The 22,852-nt window shown below is 53.1% G+C and overlaps 1 protein-coding gene across 1 annotated transcript in view; it reads right to left on the minus strand.

The window, feature by feature from the left end:
• The window catches only part of megf11 (multiple EGF-like-domains 11), a 496,621-nt gene that overhangs the window by 466,391 nt on the left and 7,378 nt on the right, over positions 1–22,852 (minus strand). Inside the window, exons 2-3 of the mRNA XM_065002744.1 lie at positions 10,711–10,812; positions 1,076–1,176 (exon numbers count right to left, since the gene is read on the minus strand). Of these exons, the coding sequence (XP_064858816.1) occupies positions 1,076–1,176; positions 10,711–10,812 (203 nt within the window). The remainder of the gene's footprint in view (positions 1–1,075; positions 1,177–10,710; positions 10,813–22,852) is intronic.

Consider the following 22,852-nt stretch of genomic DNA (forward strand, 5'->3'; position numbering starts at 1 on the left):
TGCTGAGACAGTCTAGTGCTGAGACATCCTAGTGCCTCGACATCCTAGTGCCTCGACATTCTAGTGCCTCGACATCCTAGTGCTGAGACAGTCTAGTGCTGAGACATCCTAGTGCCTCGACATCCTAGTGCCTCGACATTCTAGTGCCTCGACATCCTAGTGCTGAGACAGTCTAGTGCTGAGACATCCTAGTGCCTCGACATTCTAGTGCCTCGACATCCTTGTGCCTCGACAGTCTAGTGCCTCGACATCCTAGTGCCTCGACATCCTAGTGCCTCGACATCCTAGTGCTGAGACAGTCTAGTGCTGAGACATCCTAGTGCTGAGACATCCTAGTGCCTCGACATCCTAGTGCTGAGACAGTCTAGTGCTGAGACAGTCTAGTGCTGAGACATCCTAGTGCTGAGACATCCTAGTGCTGAGACAGTCTAGTGCTGAGACAGTCTAGTGCTGAAACATCCTAGTGCTGAGACATCCTAGTGCTGAGACAGTCTAGTGCTGAGACAGTCATGTGCTGAGACAGTCTAGTGCTGAGACATCCTAGTGCTGAGACAGTCTAGTGCTGAGACAGTCTAGTGCTGAAACATCCTAGTGCTGAGACAGTCTAGTGCTGAGACATCCTAGTGCTGAGACAGTCTAGTGCTGAGACAGTCTAGTGCTGAGACATCCTAGTGCTGAGACAGTCTAGTGCTGAGACAGTCTAGTGCTGAGACATCCTAGTGCTGAGACATCCTAGTGCTGAGACAGTCTAGTGCTGAGACATCCTAGTGCTGAGACATCCTAGTGCTGAAACAGTCTAGTGCTGAGACAGTCTAGTGCTGAGACAGTCTAGTGCTGAGACATCCTAGTGCTGAGACAGTCTAGTGCTGAGACATCCTAGTGCTGAGACAGTCTAGTGCTGAGACATCCTAGTGCTGAGACAGTCTAGTGCTGAGACATCCTAGTGCTGAGACATCCTAGTGCTGAGACAGTGCATCCTAGGGCATCCTGGAACAGTACATCCTAGTGCATTCTGGGACAGTACATCCAAGTGCATTCTGGGACATGTGTTAATGAAACAGGAAAATGCACTTACGGACACACATGTCTCCCCTCTCAAAGTAACCCGGGCAACACTGTGAGCGGCGCCGGTACATGGTCCGGACTCCCCGCCGGTAAGCCGTCTTATAGCTGATCCTGTGGGAGAGAAAGAGACACAGGGGGAAGAAGACAGGCATTATGGGACATCAGGTTAAAGAGAGTGACCCTGCTTTCTTCAAAACAGAATGAGACACAGGGGGAAGAAGACAGGCATTATGGGACATCAGGTTAAAAAGAGTGACCCTGCTTAATTCAAAACAGAATGAGACACAGAGGGAAGAAGACAGGCATTATGGGACATCAGATTGAGCGAAAGAGATGTAAAAGGAACAGAGAGAGAGAGCGATGTAAGAGACACAGAGAGAGAGAGACTGTGAGAGAGAGAGAGAGAGAGAGAGAGAGAGAGAGAGAGAGAGACAGAGAGAGAGAGAGAGAGAGACAGAGAGAGAGAGAGAGAAAGAGAGAGAGCGAGAGGGAGAGAGAGAGAGAGAGGGAGAGAGAGAGAGGTGTATAAAGAGAGAGAAAAACATCTAACATTGTAAAATCCATATACACAAACAACAAGTGTGCAGTTAAAATTTGGCGAACACACATTTGTTTCCACATGTCAAATGTTTACTGTTTGTCGATGCTCTGGAGCTTCTGTCCCCAACCAAGTACTGCCGAGAGCAGCACCTAGATCTTCTGCCAGACCTGGGCCCTGACAGACCTGGGCCCTGACAGTAAATCTCAGTAAGACCAAAATAATGGTGTTCCAAAAAAGGTCCAGTCGCCACGATCACAAATACAAATTCCATCTAGACGTCGTTGCCCTTGAGCACACAAAAAACTATACATACCTCGGCCTAAACATCAGCGCCACAGGTAACTTCCACAAAGCTGTGAACGATCTGAGAGACAAGGCAAGATGGGCATTCTATGCCATCAAAAGGAACATAAAATTTGAGATACCAATTAGGATTTGGCTAAAAATACTTGAATCAGTCATAGAGCCCATTGCCCTTTATGGTTGTGAGGTCTGGGGTCCGCTCACCAACCAAGAATTCACAAAATGGGACAAACACCAAATTGAGACTCTGCATGGAGAATTCTGCAAAAATATCCTCTGTGTACAACGTAGAACACCAAATAATGCAGAGCAGAATTAGGCCGATACCCACTAATTATCAAAGTCCAGAAAAGAGCCGTTAAATTCTATAACCACCTAAAAGGAAGCGATTCCCAAACCTTCCATAACAAAGCCATCACCTACAGAGAGATGAACCTGGAGAAGAGTCCACTAAGCAAGCTGGTCCTGGGGCTCTGTTCACAAACACACACTACAGAGCCCCAGGACAGCAACACAATTAGACCCAATCAAATCATGAGAAAACAAAAATATAATTACTTGACACATTGGAAACAATCAACAAAACAGAGCAAACTAGAATGTTATCTGGCCCTAAACAGAGAGAACACAGTGGCAGAATACCTGACCACTGTGACTGACCCTAAACAGAGAGTGGCAGAATACCTGACCACTGTGACTGACCCTAAACAGAGAGTGGCAGAATACCTGACCACTGTGACTGACCCTAAACAGAGAGGACATAGTGGCAGAATACCTGACCACTGTGACTGACCCTAAACAGAGAGTGGCAGAATACCTGACCACTGTGACTGACCCTACACAGAGAGGACACAGTGGCAGAATACCTGACCACTGTGACTGACCCTAAACAGAGAGTACACAGTGGCAGAATACCTGACCACTGTGACTGACTATAAACAGAGAGTACACAGTGGCAGAATACCTGACCACTGTGACTGGCCCTAAACAGAGAGTACACAGTGGCAGAATACCTGACCACTGTGACTGACCCTAAACAGAGAGTGGCAGAATACCTGACCACTGTGACTGACCTTAAACAGAGAGGACACAGTGGCAGAATACCTGACCACTGTGACTGGCCCTAAACAGAGAGTACACAGTGGCAGAATACCTGACCACTGTGACTGACCCTAAACAGAGAGTACATAGTGGCAGAATACCTGACCACTGTGACTGACCCTAAACAGAGAGTACACAGTGGCAGAATACCTGACCACTGTGACTGACCCTAAACAGAGAGTACATAGTGGCAGAATACCTGACCACTGTGACTGACCCTAAACAGAGAGTGGCAGAGTACCTGACCACTGTGACTGACCCTAAACAGAGAGTACACAGTGGCAGAATACCTGACCACTGTGACTGACCCTAAACAGAGAGTACACAGTGGCAGAATACCTGACCACTGTGACTGACCCTAAACAGAGAGGACACAGTGGCAGAATACCTGACCACTGTGACTGACCCTAAACAGAGAGGACACAGTGGCAGAATACCTGACCACTGTGACTGGCCCTAAACAGAGAGGACACAGTGGCAGAATACCTGACCACTGTGACTGACCCTAAACAGAGAGGACACAGTGGCAGAATACCTGACCACTGTGACTGACCCTAAACAGAGAGGACACAGTGGCAGAATACCTGACCACTGTGACTGACCCTAAACAGAGAGTGGCAGAATACCTGACCACTGTGACTGACCCTAAACAGAGAGTGGCAGAATACCTGACCACTGTGACTGACCCTAAACAGAGAGTGGCAGAATACCTGACCACTGTGACTGACCCTAAACAGAGAGTGGCAGAATACCTGACCACTGTGACTGACCCTAAACAGAGAGGACATAGTGGCAGAATACCTGACCACTGTGACTGACCCTAAACAGAGAGTGGCAGAATACCTGACCACTGTGACTGACCCTACACAGAGAGGACACAGTGGCAGAATACCTGACCACTGTGACTGACCCTAAACAGAGAGTACACAGTGGCAGAATACCTGACCACTGTGACTGACTCTAAACAGAGAGTACACAGTGGCAGAATACCTGACCACTGTGACTGACCCTAAACAGAGAGTACACAGTGGCAGAATACCTGACCACTGTGACTGACCCTAAACAGAGAGAACACAGTGGCAGAATACCTGACCACTGTGACTGACCCTAAACAGAGAGTACACAGTGGCAGAATACCTGACCACTGTGACTGACCCTAAACAGAGAGGACACAGTGGCAGAATACCTGACCACTGTGACTGACCCTAAACAGAGAGGACATAGAGACAGAATACCTGACCACTGTGACTGACCTTAAACAGAGAGGACACAGTGGCAGAATACCTGACCACTGTGACTGGCCCTAAACAGAGAGTACACAGTGGCAGAATACCTGACCACTGTGACTGACCCTAAACAGAGAGTGGCAGAATACCTGACCACTGTGACTGACCCTAAACAGAGAGGACACAGTGGCAGAATACCTGACCACTGTGACTGACCCTAAACAGAGAGTGGCAGAATACCTGACCACTGTGACTGACCCTAAACAGAGAGTGGCAGAATACCTGACCACTGTGACTGACCCTAAACAGAGAGTGGCAGAATACCTGACCACTGTGACTGACCCTAAACAGAGAGGACATAGTGGCAGAATACCTGACCACTGTGACTGACCCTAAACAGAGAGTGGCAGAATACCTGACCACTGTGACTGACCCTAAACAGAGAGTACACAGTGGCAGAATACCTGACCACTGTGACTGACTCTAAACAGAGAGTACAGTGGCAGAACACCTGACCACTGTGACTGACCCTAAACAGAGAGTACACAGTGGCAGAATACCTGACCACTGTGACTGACCTTAAACAGAGAGGACACAGTGGCAGAATACCTGACCACTGTGACTGGCCCTAAACAGAGAGTACACAGTGGCAGAATACCTGACCACTGTGACTGACCCTAAACAGAGAGTGGCAGAATACCTGACCACTGTGACTGACCCTAAACAGAGGACACAGTGGCAGAATACCTGACCACTGTGACTGACCCTAAACAGAGAGGACACAGTGGCAGAATACCTGACCACTGTGACTGACCCTAAACAGAGAGGACACAGTGGCAGAATACCTGACCACTGTGACTGGCCCTAAACAGAGAGGACACAGTGGCAGAATACCTGACCACTGTGACTGACCCTAAACAGAGAGTGGCAGAATACCTGACCACTGTGACTGACCCTAAACAGAGAGTGGCAGAATACCTGACCACTGTGACTGACCCTAAACAGAGAGTGGCAGAATACCTGACCACTGTGACTGACCCTAAACAGAGAGGACACAGTGGCAGAATACCTGATCACTGTGACTGACCCTAAACAGAGAGTGGCAGAATACCTGACCACTGTGACTGACCCTAAACAGAGAGGACATAGTGGCAGAATACCTGACCACTGTGACTGACCCTAAACAGAGAGTGGCAGAATACCTGACCACTGTGACTGACCCTAAACAGAGAGTACACAGTGGCAGAATACCTGACCACTGTGACTGACTCTAAACAGAGAGTACAGTGGCAGAATACCTGACCACTGTGACTGACCCTAAACAGAGAGTGGCAGAATACCTGACCACTGTGACTGACCCTAAACAGAGAGTACACAGTGGCAGAATACCTGACCACTGTGACTGACTCTAAACAGAGAGTACAGTGGCAGAACACCTGACCACTGTGACTGACCCTAAACAGAGAGTACACAGTGGCAGAATACCTGACCACTGTGACTGACCTTAAACAGAGAGGACACAGTGGCAGAATACCTGACCACTGTGACTGGCCCTAAACAGAGAGTACACAGTGGCAGAATACCTGACCACTGTGACTGACCCTAAACAGAGAGTGGCAGAATACCTGACCACTGTGACTGACCCTAAACAGAGAGGACACAGTGGCAGAATACCTGACCACTGTGACTGACCCTAAACAGAGAGGACACAGTGGCAGAATACCTGACCACTGTGACTGACCCTAAACAGAGAGGACACAGTGGCAGAATACCTGACCACTGTGACTGGCCCTAAACAGAGAGGACACAGTGGCAGAATACCTGACCACTGTGACTGACCCTAAACAGAGAGTGGCAGAATACCTGACCACTGTGACTGACCCTAAACAGAGAGTGGCAGAATACCTGACCACTGTGACTGACCCTAAACAGAGAGTGGCAGAATACCTGACCACTGTGACTGACCCTAAACAGAGAGGACACAGTGGCAGAATACCTGATCACTGTGACTGACCCTAAACAGAGAGTGGCAGAATACCTGACCACTGTGACTGACCCTAAACAGAGAGTACACAGTGGCAGAATACCTGACCACTGTGACTGACCCTAAACAGAGAGTGGCAGAATACCTGACCACTGTGACTGGCCCTAAACAGAGAGTACACAGTGGCAGAATACCTGACCACTGTGACTGACCCTAAACAGAGGGACACAGCGGCAGAATACCTGACCACTGTGACTGACCCTAAACAGAGAGTGGCAGAATACCTGACCACTGTGACTGACCCTAAATAGAGAGTACACAGCGGCAGAATACCTGACCACTGTGACTGACCCTAAACAGAGAGTGGCAGAATACCTGACCACTGTGACTGGCCCTAAACAGAGAGTACACAGTGGCAGAATACCTGACCACTGTGACTGACCCTAAACAGAGAGGACACAGCGGCAGAATACCTGACCACTGTGACTGACCCTAAACAGAGAGTGGCAGAATACCTGACCACTGTGACTGACCCTAAATAGAGAGTACACAGCGGCAGAATACCTGACCACTGTGACTGACCCTAAACAGAGAGTAAACAGTGGCAGAATACCTGACCACTGTGACTGACCCAAACTTAAGGAAAGCTTTGACCATGTACAGACTCAGTGAGCATAGCCTTGCTATTGAGAAAGGCCGCCGTAGGCAGACATAGCTCTCAAGAGAAGACAGGCTATGTGCTCACTGCCCACAAAATGAGGTGGAAACTGAGCTGCACTTCCTAACCTCCTGCCCAATGTATGACCATATGTGGCCCGTTTCAGGAAACTAGGGGTAAATCGCACATCCCTACTTCACAGGACTTGAAAAATAGCTATATATTTTATTATCAGAAAGAGTTTGAGGATAGTTGTGCATGTAACTGTTGTGTCTGGGTCAATGGGGACAGTAATGTGTCTGGGTCAATGGGGACAGTAATGTGTCTGGGTCAATGGGGACAGTAATGTGTCTGGGTCAATGGGGACAGTAATGTGTCTGGGCCAATGGGGACGGTAATGTGTCTGGGTCAATGGGGACAGTAATGTGTCTGGGCCAATGGGGACAGTAATGTGTCTGGGTCAATGGGGACAGTAATGTGTCTGGGTCAATGGGGACAGTAATGTGTCTGGGTCAATGGGGACAGTAATGTCTCTGGGTCAATGGGGACAGTAATGTCTCTGGGTCAATGGGGACAGTAATGTGTCTGGGTCAATGGGGACAGTAATGTGTCTGGGTCAATGGGGACAGTAATGTGTCTGGGTCAATGGGGACAGTAATGTGTCTGGGCCAATGGGGACAGTAATGTCTCTGGGTCAATGGGGACAGTCTGGGTCAATGTGTCTGGGTCAATGGGGACAGTAATGTCTCTGGGTCAATGGGGACAGTAATGTCTCTGGGTCAATGGGGACAGTAATGTGTCTGGGTCAATGGGGACAGTAATGTGTCTGGGCCAATGGGGACAGTAATGTCTCTGGGTCAATGGGGACAGTAATGTGTCTGGGCCAATGGGGACAGTAATGTCTCTGGGCCAATGGGGACAGTAATGTGTCTGGGCCAATGGGGACAGTAATGTCTCTGGGCCAATGGGGACAGTAATGTCTCTGGGCCAATGGGGACAGTAATGTCTCTGGGCCAATGGGGACAGTAATGTCTCTGGGTCAATGGGGACAGTAATGTGTCTGGGTCAATGGGGACAGTAATGTCTCTGGGTCAATGGGGACAGTAATGTGTCTGGGGACAGTAATGTGTCTGGGTCAATGGGGACAGTAATGTGTCTGGGTCAATGGGGACAGTAATGTGTCTGGGTCAATGGGGACAGTAATGTGTCTGGGTCAATGGGGACAGTAATGTGTCTGGGCCAATGGGGACAGTAATGTCTCTGGGTCAATGGGGACAGTAATGTGTCTGGGCCAATGGGGACAGTAATGTGTCTGGGTCAATGGGGACAGTAATGTGTCTGGGCCAATGGGGACAGTAATGTGTCTGGGTCAATGGGGACAGTAATGTGTCTGGGTCAATGGGGACAGTAATGTCTGGGCCAATGGGGACAGTAATGTCTCTGGGTCAATGGGGACAGTAATGTGTCTGGGTCAATGGGGACAGTAATGTGTCTGGGCCAATGGGGACAGTAATGTGTCTGGGTCAATGGGGACAGTAATGTGTCTGGGCCAATGGGGACAGTAATGTGTCTGGGCCAATGGGGACAGTAATGTCTCTGGGTCAATGGGGACAGTAATGTGTCTGGGTCAATGGGGACAGTAATGTGTCTGGGCCAATGGGGACAGTAATGTGTCTGGGCCAATGGGGACAGTAATGTGTCTGGGCCAATGGGGACAGTAATGTGTCTGGGCCAATGGGGACAGTAATGTGTCTGGGCCAATGGGGACAGTAATGTGTCTGGGCCAATGGGGACAGTAATGTGTCTGGGCCAATGGGGACAGTAATGTGTCTGGGCCAATGGGGACAGTAATGTGTCTGGGCCAATGGGGACAGTAATGTGTCTGGGCCAATGGGGACAGTAATGTGTCTGGGCCAATGGGGACAGTAATGTCTCTGGGTCAATGGGGACAGTAATGTGTCTGGGCCAATGGGGACAGTAATGTGTCTGGGTCAATGGGGACAGTAATGTGTCTGGGCCAATGGGGACAGTAATGTGTCTGGGCCAATGGGGACAGTAACATGTCTGGGCCAATGGGGACAGTAACAAGTCTGGGCCAATGGGGACAGTAATGTCTCTGGGTCAATGGGGACAGTAATGTCTCTGGGTCAATGGGGACAGTAATGTGTCTGGGCCAATGGGGACAGTAATGTGTCTGGGTCAATGGGGACAGTAATGTCTCTGGGTCAATGGGGACAGTAATGTGTCTGGGCCAATGGGGACAGTAATGTGTCTGGGCCAATGGGGACAGTAATGTCTCTGGGTCAATGGGGACAGTAATGTGTCTGGGTCAATGGGGACAGTAATGTGTCTGGGCCAATGGGGACAGTAATGTGTCTGGGCCAATGGGGACAGTAATGTGTCTGGGTCAATGGGGACAGTGTGTACCCACCTATGTCTGGGCCAATGGGGACAGTAATGTGTCTGGGCCAATGGGGACAGTAATGTGTCTGGGCCAATGGGGACAGTAATGTGTCTGGGCCAATGGGGACAGTAATGTGTCTGGGCCAATGGGGACAGTAATGTGTCTGGGCCAATGGGGACAGTAATGTCTCTGGGTCAATGGGGACAGTAATGTGTCTGGGCCAATGGGGACAGTAATGTGTCTGGGTCAATGGGGACGGTAATGTGTCTGGGCCAATGGGGACAGTAATGTGTCTGGGCCAATGGGGACAGTAACATGTCTGGGCCAATGGGGACAGTAACAAGTCTGGGCCAATGGGGACAGTAATGTCTCTGGGTCAATGGGGACAGTAATGTCTCTGGGTCAATGGGGACAGTAATGTGTCTGGGCCAATGGGGACAGTAATGTGTCTGGGTCAATGGGGACAGTAATGTCTCTGGGTCAATGGGGACAGTAATGTGTCTGGGCCAATGGGGACAGTAATGTGTCTGGGCCAATGGGGACAGTAATGTCTCTGGGTCAATGGGGACAGTAATGTGTCTGGGTCAATGGGGACAGTAATGTGTCTGGGCCAATGGGGACAGTAATGTGTCTGGGCCAATGGGGACAGTAATGTGTCTGGGTCAATGGGGACAGTGTGTACCCACCTATGTCTGGGCCAATGGGGACAGTAATGTGTCTGGGCCAATGGGGACAGTAATGTGTCTGGGCCAATGGGGACAGTAATGTCTCTGGGCCAATGGGGACAGTAATGTGTCTGGGCCAATGGGGACAGTAATGTGTCTGGGTCAATGGGGACAGTAATGTCTCTGGGTCAATGGGGACAGTAATGTGTCTGGGTCAATGGGGACAGTAATGTGTCTGGGTCAATGGGGACAGTAATGTGTCTGGGTCAATGGGGACAGTAATGTGTCTGGGTCAATGGGGACAGTAACATGTCTGGGCCAAAGGGGACAGTAATGTGTCTGGGCCAATGGGGACAGTAATGTGTCTGGGTCAATGGGGACAGTGTGTACCCACCTGTGTCTGGGCCAATGGGGACAGTGTGTACCCACCTATGTCTGGGCCAATGGGGACAGTAATGTGTCTAGGTCAATGTGGAGACAGTAATGTGTCTGGGCCAATGGGGACAGTGTGTACCCACCTGTGTCTGGGCCAATGGGGACAGTGTGTACCCACCTGTGTCTGGGCCAATGGGGACAGTGTGTACCCACCTGTGTCTGGGCCAATGGGGACAGTGTGTACCCACCTGTGTCTGGGCCAATGGGGACAGTGTGTACCCACCTGTGTCTGGGCCAATGGGGACAGTGTGTACCCACCTGTGTCTGGGCCAATGGGGATAGTGTGTACCCACCTGTGTCTGGGCCAATGGGGACAGTGTGTACCCACCTGTGTCTGGTACATTTGAACCAGTTGAGGATGTCAGTACACCTGGTGTAGTACACCTGGTCAAAGGGGTGGGCGTAGGACTCCTGGACCGTCACAGCATAACTACAACAGAGGAACACAAGGAACACCAATCACAATACGATTTAGAAATGGACTATAATTACAGTTATACTCCCCTCCATCCTCCCCCTCTCTCTTCCCCCTCTATCCTCCATCCTCCCCCTCTATTCTCCATCTTCCCCCTCCATCCTCCCCCTCCATCCTCCCCTCTATTCTCCATCTTCCCCCTCCATCCCATCCCCCTCCATCCTCCCCCTCTATTCTCCATCCTCCCCCCTCTATCCTCCATCCTCCCCTCTATCCTCCAGCCTCCCCTCTATCCTCCCCTCTATCCTCCATCCTCCCCTCTATTGTCTATCCTCCCCTCTATTGTCTATCCTCCCCTCTATTGTCTATCCTCCCCCTCTATTCTCCATCCTCCCCTCTATCCTCCATCCTCCCCTCTATTCTCCATCCTCCCCCTCTATTCTCCATCCTCCCCGTCTATTGTCTATCCTCCCCTCTATCCTCCATCCTCCCCCTCTATCCTCCATCCTCCCCCTCTATTCTCCATCCTCCCCTCTATTCTCCATCCTCCCCTCCATCCTCCCCCTCTATTGTCTATCCTCCCCCTCTATTGTCTATCCTCCCCCTCTATCCTCCATCCTCCCCCCCTCTATTGTCTATCCTCCCCCTCTATTGTCTATCCTCCCCTCTATTGTCTATCCTCCACCTCTATTCTCCATCCTCCCCTCTATCCTCCATCCTCCCCTCTATTCTCCATCCTCCCCCTCTATTGTCTATCCTCCCCTCTATTGTCTATCCTCCCCTCTATTCTCCATCCTCCCCCCCCTATCCTCCATCCTCCCCCTCTATTCTCCATCCTCCCCTCTATTCTCCATCCTCCCCGTCTATTGTCTATCCTCCCCCTCTATCCTCCATCCTCCCCCTCTATTCTCCATCCTCCCCCTCTATTCTCCATCCTCCCCCTCCATCCTCCCCCTCTATTGTCTATCCTCCCCCTCTATTGTCTATCCTCCCCCTCTATTGTCTATCCTCCCCCTCTATCCTCCATCCTCCCCCTCTATCCTCCATCCTCCCCCTCTATCCTCCAATACTCCCCCTCTATTCTCCATCCTCCCCCTCTATTGTCTATCCTCCCCCTCTATCCTCTATCCTCCCCCTCTATTCTCTATCCTCCATCCTCCCCCTCTATTCTCTATCCTCCCCCTCTATCCTCTATCCTCCCACTCTATTCTCCATCCTCCCCCTCTATTCTCCATCCTCCCCCTCTATCCTCCATCCTCCCCCTCTATCCTCCATCCTCCCCCTCTATCCTCTATCCTCCCCTCTATCCTCCATCCTCCCCCTCTATCCTCCATCCTCCCCCTCTATCCTCCATCCTCCCCCTCTATCCTCCCGCTCTGTCCTCCATCCTCCCCTCTATCCTCCATCCTCCCCTCTATCCTCCATCCTCCCCCTCTATCCTCTATCCTCCCCCTCTATCCTCCATCCTCCCCCTCTATCCTCCATCCTCCCCCTCTATCCTCCATCCTCCCCCTCTATCCTCCATCCTCCCCCTCTATCCTCCATCCTCCCCCTCTATTCTCCATCCTCCCCCTCTATTCTCCATCCTCCCCTCTATCCTCTATCCTCCCACTCTATTCTCCATCCTCCCCCTCTCTCTTCCCCCTCCATCCTCCCTCTATCCTCCATCCTCCCCTCTATTCTCCATCCTCCCCCTCTATTCTCCATCCTCCCCCTCTATTGTCTATCCTCCCCTCTATCCTCCATCCTCCCCCCTCTATCCTCCATCCTCCCCTCTATCCTCCATCCTCCCCCTCTATCCTCCATCCTCCCCTCTATCCTCCATCCTCCCCTCTATTCTCCATCCTCCCCCTCTATCCTCCATCCTCCCCCTCTATCCTCCATCCTCCCCCTCTATCCTCCATCCTCCCCCTCTATCCTCCATCCTCCCCCTCTATTCTCCATCTTCCCCCTCTATTGTCTTACCTCCCCCTCTATTCTCCATCCTCCCCTCTATCCTCCATCCTCCCCCTCTATTCTCCATCTTCCCCCTCTATTGTCTTACCTCCCCCTCTATCCTCCATCCTCCCCCTCTATTGTCTATCCTCCCCCTCTATCCTCCATCCTCCCCCTCTATCCTCCATCCTCCCCTCTATTCTCCATCCTCCCCCTCTATTCTCCATCCTCCCCCTCTATCCTCCCCTCTATCCCATCCTCCCCTCTATTCTCCATCCTCCCCCTCTATTGTCTATCCTCCCCCTCTATCCTCCATGCTCCCCCTCTATTCTCCATCCTCCCCCTCTATCCTCCATCCTCCCCTCTATTCTCCATCCTCCCCCTCTATCCTCCATCTCTCCCCCTCTATTCTCCATCCTCCCCTCTATCCTCCATCCTCCCCTCTATCCTCCCCCTCTATTCTCTATCCTCCCCTCTATCCTCCATCCTCCCCTCTATCCTCCCCTCCCCCTCTATCCTCTATCCTCCCCCTCTATCCTCCATCCTCCCCCTCTATCCTCCCCCTCTATTCTCTATCCTCCCCCTCTATCCTCCCCCTCTATTCTCCATCCTCCCCCTCTATCCTCCATCCTCCCCCTCTATCCTCCCCCTCTATTCTCCATCCTCCCCTCCTTCCCCCTCTATTCTCCATCCTCCCCCTCTATTCTCCATCCTCCCCCTCTATCCTCCATCCTCCCCCTCTATTCTCCATCCTCCCCCTCTATTCTCCATCCTCCCCTCTATCCTCCATCCTCCCCCTCTATTCTCCATCCTCCCCCTCTATCCTCCATCCTCCCCCTCTATTCTCCATCCTCCCCCCTCTATTCTCCATCCTCCCCTCTATTGTCTATCCTCCCCCTCTATCCTCCATCCTCCCCCTCTATCCTCCATCCTCCCCCTCTATTCTCCATCCTCCCCCTCTATCCTCCATCCTCCCCCTCTATTGTCCATCCTCCCCCCTCTCTTTCCCCCTCCATCCTCCCCTCTATTCTCCATCCTCCCCTCTATCCTCCATCCTCCCCCTCTCTTCCCCCTCCAACCTCCCCTCTATTCTCCATCCTCCCCCTCTATTCTCCTCCCCCTCTATCCTCCATCCTCCCTCCCCTATCCTCCATCCTCCCCCTCTATTGTCTATCCTCCCCTCTATCCTCCATCCTCCCCCTCTATTCTCCCCCTATCCTCCATCCTCCCCCTCTATTGTCTATCCTCCCCCTCTATCCTCCATCCTCCCCCTCTATTCTCCATCCTCCCCTCTCTTCCCCCTCTATTCTCTATCCTCCCCTCTATCCTCCATCCTCCCCCTCTCTCTTCCCCTCTATTCTCTATCCTCCCCCTCTATTCTCCATCCTCCCCTCTATTCTCTCTCTTCCCCCTCTATTCTCCATCCTCCCCTCTATCCTCCCCCTCTATCCTCCATCCTCCCCTCTATTCTCCATCCTCCCCCTCTATTCTCTATCCTCCCCCTCTATTTTCCATCCTCCCCCTCTATCCTCCATCCTCCCCCTCTCTCTTCTCCTCTATTCTCTATCCTCCCCCTCTATTCTCCATCCTCCCCCTCTATCCTCCATCCTCCCCCTCTATTCTCCATCCTCCCCTCTATTCTCCATCCTCCCCCTCTATTCTCCATCCTCCCCCTCTATTCTCCATCCTCCCCCTCTATTCTCTATCCTCCCCTCTATCCTCCATCCTCCCCCCTCTATTCTCCATCCTCCCCTCTATCCTCCATCCTCCCCTCTATTCTCTATCCTCCCCTCTATCCTCCATCCTCCCCCTCTATTCTCCATCCTCCCCTCTATTCTCTATCCTCCCCCTCTTCCCCCATCCTCCCCTCTATCTCTTCCCCTATATTCTCTATCCTCCTCCTTCCCCCTCTATTCTCTATCCTCCCCCTCTCCTCCATCCTCCCCCTCTATCCTCCATCCCTCCCCTCTATTCTCCATCCTCCCCTCTCCCTCCATCCTCCCCTCTATCCTCCATCCTGTCCCTCTATCCTCCATCCTCCCCTCTATTCTCCATCCTCCCCTCCCTCTCATCCTCCTCTATCCTCCATCCTCCCCCTCTATTCTCCATCCTCCCCCCTCTATTCTCCATCCTCCCCCTCTATCCTCTATCCTCCCCTCCTCTATCCTCCATCCTCCCCTCCCCCTCCTATCCTCCATCCTCCCCTCTATCCTCCATCCTCCCCTCTATCCTCCATCCTCCCCCTCTATTCTCCATCCTCCCCTCTATCCTCCCCCTCTGTCCTCCATCCTCTCCGTCTATCCTCCCCTCTCCATCCTCTATCCTCCATCCTCCCCTCTATCCTCCCCCTCTATTCTCCATCCTCCCCCTCTATCCTCCCCCTCTATCATCCTCCCCCTCTATCATCCTCCCCCTCTATTCTCTATCCTCCCCCTCTATCCTCCATCCTCCCCTCTATTCTCCTCTGTTCTATCCCATCCTCCCCCTCTATTCTCCATCCTCCCCCTCTATCTCCATCCTCCATCCTCCCCCTCTATTCTCCATCCTCCCCCTCTATCCTCCATCCCATCCCACTCTATCCTCCATCCTCCTCTATTCTCCATCCTCCCCCTCTCCTCCATCCTCCCCTCTATTCTCCATCCTCCCCTCTATCCTCCATCCTCCCTCTATCTCCATCTCCCCTCTATTCTCTATCCCCTCTATTCTCCATCCTCCCCCTCTCTTCCCTCCATCCTCCCCCTCTATCCTCCATCCTCCCTCTATTCTCCATCCTCCCCTCTATCCTCCCCTCTCCTCCATCCTCCCCCTCTATCCTCCATCCTCCCCTCTATTCTCCATCCTCCCTCTATCCTCCATCTCCCCCTCTATCCTCCATTCTCCCCTCTATCCTCCATCCTCCCCTCTATTCTCATCCTCTCCATCCTCCCCCTCTATCCTCCATCCTCCCCCTCTATCCTCCATCCTCCCCCTCTATCTATCCTCCCCATCCTCCCCCTCTATTCTCCATCCTCCCCCTCTATTCTCTATCCTCCCCCTCTATCCTCCATCCTCCCCCTCTATCCTCCATCCTCTATCCTCCATCCTCCCCTCTATTCTCCATCCTCCCCCTCTATTCTCCATCCTCCCCCTCTATTCCCCCTCTATCCTCCATCCTCTATTCTCCATCCTCCCCTCCTCTCTCCTCTATCCTCCATCCTCCCCTCTATCCTCTCCTCCCCCTCTATCCTCCATCCTCTCCTCTCTATCCTCCATCCTCCCCCTCTATTCTCCATCCTCCCCCTCTATTCTCCTCCCCCTCTATTCTCCATCCTCCCCCTCTATCCTCCATCCTCCCCTCTATCCTCCATCCTCCCCTCTATCCTCCATCCTCCCCTCTATCCTCCATCCTCCCTCTATCTCCATCCTCCCCTCTCTCTTCCCCCTCTATCCTCCCCCTCTATCCTCCTCTATCCTCCATCCTCCTCCTATCCTCCCCCTCTATTCTCCCCTCACTCCCCCCTCATCCTCCCCTCTATCCTCCATCCTCCCCTCTATCCTCCATCCTCCCCTATCCTCTCCTCCATCCTCCCCCTCTATCCCCCTCTATTCTCCATCCTCCCCCTCTATTCTCCATCCTCCCCCTCTATCCTCTATCCTCCCCCTCTATCCTCCATCCTCCCTCTATTCTCCATCCTCCCCCTCTATCCTCCATCCTCCCCCTCTATTCTCCATCCTCCCCCTCTCCATCCTCCATCCTCCCCCTCTATTCTCCATCCTCCCCCTCTATTGTCTATCCTCCCCCTCTATCCTCCATCCTCCCCCTCTATTCTCCATCCTCCCCTCTATTCTCCATCCTCCCCTCTATCCTCCATCCTCCCCTCTATCCTCCATCCTCCCCCTCCTCTCTCCATCCTCCCCCTCTATTCTCCATCCTCCCCTCTATCCTCCATCCTCCCCCTCTATCCTCCATCCTCCCCCTCTATTCTCCATCCTCCCCCTCTATCCTCATCCTCCCCTCTATCCTCCATCCTCCCCCTCTATCCTCCATCCTCCCCCTCTATTGTCTATCCTCCCCTCTATCCTCCATCCTCCCCCTCTATTCTCCATCCCTCCCCCTCTATCCTCCCCCTCTATCTCCATCCTCCCCCTCTATCCTCCATCCTCCCCCTCTATTGTCTCTTCCCCCTCTATTCTCTATCCTCCCCTCTATCCTCCATCCTCCCTCCTTCCCCCTCTATTCTCCATCCTCCCCTCTATTCTCCATCCTCCCCCTCTATCCTCTCTCTCTTCCCCCTCTATTCTCCATCCTCCCCTCTATTCTCCATCCTCCCCCTCTATCCTCCATCCTCCCCCTCTATCCATCCTCCCCTCTATTCTCTATCCTCCCCTCTATTCTCCATCCTCCCCCTCTATTGTCCATCATCCTCCCCTCTATTTCTATCTCCCCTCTATTGTCCATCCTCCCCTCTATCCTCCATCCTCCCCCTCCATCTATCCTCCATCCTCCCTCTATTCTCCATCCTCCCCCTCTATTCTCCATCCCCTGTCTCCCCCCCCTCTATCCTCCATCCTCCCCTCTATTCTCCATCCTCCCCCTCTATTCTCCTTCCCCCTATTCTCTCCTCCCCCTCTCCTCCTCTATTCTCCATCCTCCCCTCTATTGTCTATCCTCCCCCTCTATTCTATCCTCCATCCTCCTCCCCCTATCTCTATCTTCCTCCCCCTCTATTCTCCCATCCTCCCCCTCTATCCTCCATCCTCCCCCTCTATCCTCCATCCTCCCCCCCTCTATCCTCCATCCTCCCCCTCTATCCTCCATCCTCCCCCTCTATTCTCCATCATCCTCTATCCTCCCCCTCTATCCTCCATCCTCCCCCTCTATCCTCCATCCTCTCCCCTCTATCCTCCCCCTCTATTGTCTATCCTCCCTCTATCTTCCCCTCTATTCTCCATCTCTCTGTCTATCCTCCCTCCCCTCTATTCTCCATCCTCCCCCTCTATTCTCCATCCTCCCCCTCTATCCCTCTATCCTCCCCTCTCTCTATCCTCCATCCTCCCCCTCTATTCTCCATCCTCCCCCCCCTCTATCCTCCATCCTCCCCTCCATCCTCCCCTCTATCCTCCATCCTCCCCCTCTATCCTCCATCCTCCCTCTATCCTCCCCTCTATTCTCTATCCTCCTATCCTCCCCCTCTATCCTCCATCCTCCCCCTCTATCCTCCATCCTCCCCTCTATCCCTCCATATCCTCCCCTCTATCCTCCCTCCCCCCTATCCTCCCCTCTATTCTCCATCCTCCCCCTCTATCCTCCATCCTCCCCTCTATCCTCCCTCCTCCCCCTCTATCCTCTATCCTCCCCTCTATTCTCCATCCTCCCCCTCTATTCTCCATCCTCCCCTCTATCCTATCCTCCCCCTCTATCCTCCATCCTCCCCCCTCTATTCTCCATCCTCCCCCCCCCTCTATCCCTCTATCCTCCATCCTCTATCCTCCATCCTCCCCCCCCTCTATCCTCCATCCTCCCCTCTATTCTCCATCCTCCCCTCTATCCTCTATCCTCCCCTATTCTCCATCCTCCCCCTCTCTCCTCCCCCTCTTCCTCCTCCATCCTCCCCTGTCTATTCTCCATCCTCCCCCATCCTCTATTGTCTATCCTCCCCCTCTATCCTCCCTCCCCTCTATCCTCCCTCCCCTCCATCTCCCCTTATCTCCATCCTCCCCCTCTATCCTCCATCCTCCCCTCTATTCTCATCCTCTCCCTCTATTGTCTCCCCCTCCTATTCCTCCCCCCTCTATTCTCTAACCTCCCCTCTATTCTCCATCCTCCCCCTCTCTATCCTCCCCCTCTATCCTCCATCCTCCCCTCTATTCTCCATCCTCCCCCTCTATTCCCCTATTCTCCATCTCTCCCCTCTATCCTCCATCCTCCCCTCTATTCTCCATCCTCCCCCTCTATTGTCTTCCTCCTCTATCCTCCATCCTCCCCCTCTATTCTATCCTCCCCCTCTATCCTCCATCCCCCCCGCTATTCTCCATCCTCCCCTCTATCCTCCATCCTCCCCTCTATCCTCCATCCTCCCCTCTATTCTCCATCCTCCCCCTCTGTTCTCCATCCTCCCTCTATCCTCCATCCTCCCCTCTATCCTATCCTCCATCCTCTTCCCCATCTTCCCCTCCTCTATTCTCTCCCCTCTATCCTCCATCCTCCCCCTCTATCCTCCATCCTCCCCTCTATTCTCCATCCTCCCCTCTATTCTCTATCCTCCCCTCTATTCTCCATCCTCCCCCTCTATTGTCTATCCTCCCCTCTATCCTCCATCCTCCCCCTCTATTCTCTATCCTCCCCTCTGTCTCTCCTCCCCCTCTATTCTCCATCCTCCCCTCTATCCTCCATCCTCCCCTCTATTCTCCATCCTCCCTCTATCCTCCCCCCCTCTATCCTCCATCCTCCCCTCTGTCTATCCTCCCCCTCTATCCTCCATCCTCCCCTCTATTCTCCATCCTCCCCTCTATTCTCATCCTCCCCCTCTATCCTCCATCCTCCCCCTCTATCCTCCATCCTCCTCTATCTCCATCCTCCCCCTCTATTCTCCATCCTCCCCCTCCATCCTCCCCCCATCTATCCTCCCCCTCTATTCTCTATCCTCCTCTATCCTCCATCCTCCCCTCTATCCTCCATCCTCCCCCCTCTATTCTCCATCCTCCCCCACTATCCTCCATCTATTCTCCATCCTCCCCCTCCATTCCCCCTCTATCCTCCATCCTCCCCCTCTATTGTCTATCCTCCCCTCTCTCTCTCCTCCCCTCTATTCTCTATCCTCCATCCTCCCCCTCTCTTCCTCCATCCTCCCCCTCTATCTCTCCATCTATTCTCCTCCTCCCCCTCCTCCATCCTCCATCCCTATCCTCCATCCTCCCCCTCTATTCTCCATCCTCCCCTCTCTCCTCCATCCTCTATTCTCCATCCTCCCCCTCTATTCTCTATCCTCCCCTCTATTCTCTATCCTCCCCCTCTATCCTCTATCCTCCCCCTCTATCCTCCCCCTCTCTCTATCCTCCCCCTCTATCCTCTATCCTCCCCTCTCTCCATCCTCCCCTCTATCCTCTATCCTCTCTATCTCCATCTCTCCCCCTCTCTCTGTCCTCCATCCTCCCCCTCTATTCTCTATCCTCCCCTCTATCCTCCATCCTCCCTCCATCCTCCGTCCCCTCTATTCTCCATCCTCCCCCTCATCCTCCCCTCTATCCTCCCCCTCTATCCTCCATCCTCCCCTCTATCCTCCATCCTCCCTATTCTCCCCCTTTCCTCCTCTATCCTCTATCCTCCCTCTCTCCTCTCCATCCTCCCTATCTCTATCCTCCCTATTCTCCATCCTCCCCCCTCTATCCTCCATCCTCCCCCTCTATCCTCCATCCTCCCCCTCTATCCTCCATCCTCCCCTCTATCCTCCATTCCTCCTCTATCCTCCATCCTCCCCTCTATCCTCCCCCTCTATCCTCCCCCTCTATCCTCTATCCTCCCCCTCTATCCTCCATCCTCCCCCTCTATCCTCTCCCTCCCCTCTATTCTCCATCCTCCCCCTCTATTCTCTATCCTCCCCTCTATCCTCCATCCTCCCCCTCTATCCTCCATCCTCCCCCTCTATTCTCCATCCTCCCCCTCTATTGTCCATCCTCCCCCTCTCCATCCTCCTCTATTCTCCATCCTCCCCCCCCTTCCTCCATCCTCCCCTCTATCCTCCATCCTCCCCTCCTCTATCCTCCCCTCTATTCTCCATCCTCCCCCTCTATTCCATCCTCCCCCTCTATCCTCCATCCTCCCCCTCTATTGTCCATCCTCCCCCTCTATTCTCCATCCTCCCTCTATTCTCTATCCTCCCCCTATCTCTCCTCCCCCTCTATCCTCCATCCTCCTCCATCTATTGTCCATCCTCCCTCTATCCTCCATCCTCCCCTCTATTCTCCATCCTCCCCCTCTATTCTCCATCCTCCCCATCTCCATCCTCCCCCTCTATTCTCCTCCTCTATTCTCCATCCTCCCCCTCTATTCTCCATCCTCCCCTCTATTCTCCATCCTCCCCTCTATTCTCCATCCCCCCTCTATCCTCCATCCTCCCCTCCTCTATCCTCCATCCTCTCCTCTATTCTCCATCCTCCTCTATCCTCCAGTCCTCTCCCTCCATCCTCCCTCTATTCCATCCTCCCCCTATTCTCTATCCTCCCCCTCTATCCTCCATCCTCCCCCTCTATTCTCCATCCTCCCCTCTATTCTCCATCCTCTCCCTCTATTCTCCATCCTCTCTATCCTATCCTCCCCTCTATCCTCCATCCTCCCCCTCTATTCTCCATCCTCCCCTCTATCTCCATCCTCCCCCTCTATCCTATCCTCCCTCTATTCTCCATCCTCCCCCCCCTCTATTCTCCATCCTCCCCTCTATTCTCCATCCTCCCCTCTCTCTATCCTCCATCCTTATCCTCCCCTCCCTCCTCCCCCTCCATCCTCCCCCTATCCTCCCCTCTATCTCCATCCTCCCTCTATCCTCCATCCTCCCCTTGGGAATCCTCTATCCTCCCCCTCTATTATCTATCTCCCCTCTATCCTCCCCCCTCTGTTCTCCATCCTCCCCTCTATCCTCCATCCTCCCCCTCTATCCTCCATCCTCCCCTATTCCTCTATCCTCCCCCTCTATCCTCCATCCTCCCCCTCCATCCTCCATCCTCCTCTCTATCCTCCATCCTCCCCTCTATTCTCCATCCTCTCCCTCTATCCTCAATCCTCCCCTTCTATCCTCCATCCTCCCCCTCTATTTCATCCTCCCCTCTATCCTCCATCCTCCCTCTCTTCCCCCTCTATTCTCCATCCTCCCCTCTCTCTTCCCCTCTATTCTCCATCCTCCCCCTCTATTGTCCATCCTCCCCTTCTATCCTCCATCCTCCCCTCTATTCTCCATCCTCCCCCTCTATCCTCCATCCTCCCCTCTCTTCCCCTATCCTCCCCTCTGTCCTCCTCTGTCCTCCTCTCCATCCTCCATCTCCCCTCCATCCATCCTCCTCTATCCTCCATCCTCCCCCTCTATTCTCAGTCCTCCCCCCTATCCATCCTCCCCCTCTATCCTCCATCCTCCCCCTCTATCCTCCATCCTCCCCCTCTATTCTCAGTCATCCTCCCTCCCCTCTATTCTCCATCTCCCCTCTATTCTCTATCCTCCCCTCTATCCTCCATCCTCCCCTCTATCCTCCATCCTCCCCTCTATCCTCCATCCTCCCCTCTATTCTCCATCCTCCTCTCTCTCTTCCCCCCTCTATTCTCCATCCTCCCCCTCTCTTCCCCTCTATCTCCATCCTCCCCTCTATTCTCCATCCTCCCCTCTCTCTCCCCTCTATCCTCCATCCTCCCCTCTATCCTCTATCCTCCCCTATCCTCCATCCTCCCCCTATTGTCCATCCTCCCCCGCTATTCTCCATCCTCCCCTCTATTGTCTATCCTCCCCTCTATTCTCTATCCACCCCTCTATTCTCCATCCTCCCTATCCATCCTCCCCTACTATTGTCTATCCTCCCCTCTATTCTCCATCCTCCCCTCTATTCTCCATCCTCCCCTCTATTCTCCATCCTCTCCCTCCATCCTCCCCTTCTATCTTCCCCCTCTATTCTCCATCCTCCCTCTATTCTCCATCCTCCCCCTCTATTCTCCATCCTCCCCTCTATTCTCCATCCTCCCCTCTATTCTCCATCCCCTCCTCTATCTCCATCCTCTCCCTCTATTCTCAGTCCTCTCCTCCATCCTCTCTATTCTCCATCCTCTCCCTCTATTCTCATCCTCTCCCTCCATCCTCCCTCCTCTATTCTCCATCCTCCCCTCTATTCTCTATCCTCCCCCTCTATTCTCCATCCTCCCCTCTATTCTCCATCCTCTCCCTCTATTCTCCATCCTCTCCCTCTATTGTCTATCCTCCCCTCTATTCTCTATCCTCCCCCTCTATTCTCCATCCTCCCCTCTATTCTCCATCCTCGCCCTCTATTCTCCATCCTCTCCTCTATTCTCCATCCTCTCCCTCTATCCTCCCCCTCTGTCTCCATCCTCCCCCTCTATTCTCTATCCTCCCCCTCTATTCTCCATCCTCCCCCTCTATTCTCTATC

This window comes from Oncorhynchus nerka, linkage group LG17 (assembly GCF_034236695.1).
Source record: "Oncorhynchus nerka isolate Pitt River linkage group LG17, Oner_Uvic_2.0, whole genome shotgun sequence".
Taxonomy (NCBI): Eukaryota; Metazoa; Chordata; class Actinopteri; order Salmoniformes; family Salmonidae; genus Oncorhynchus; species Oncorhynchus nerka.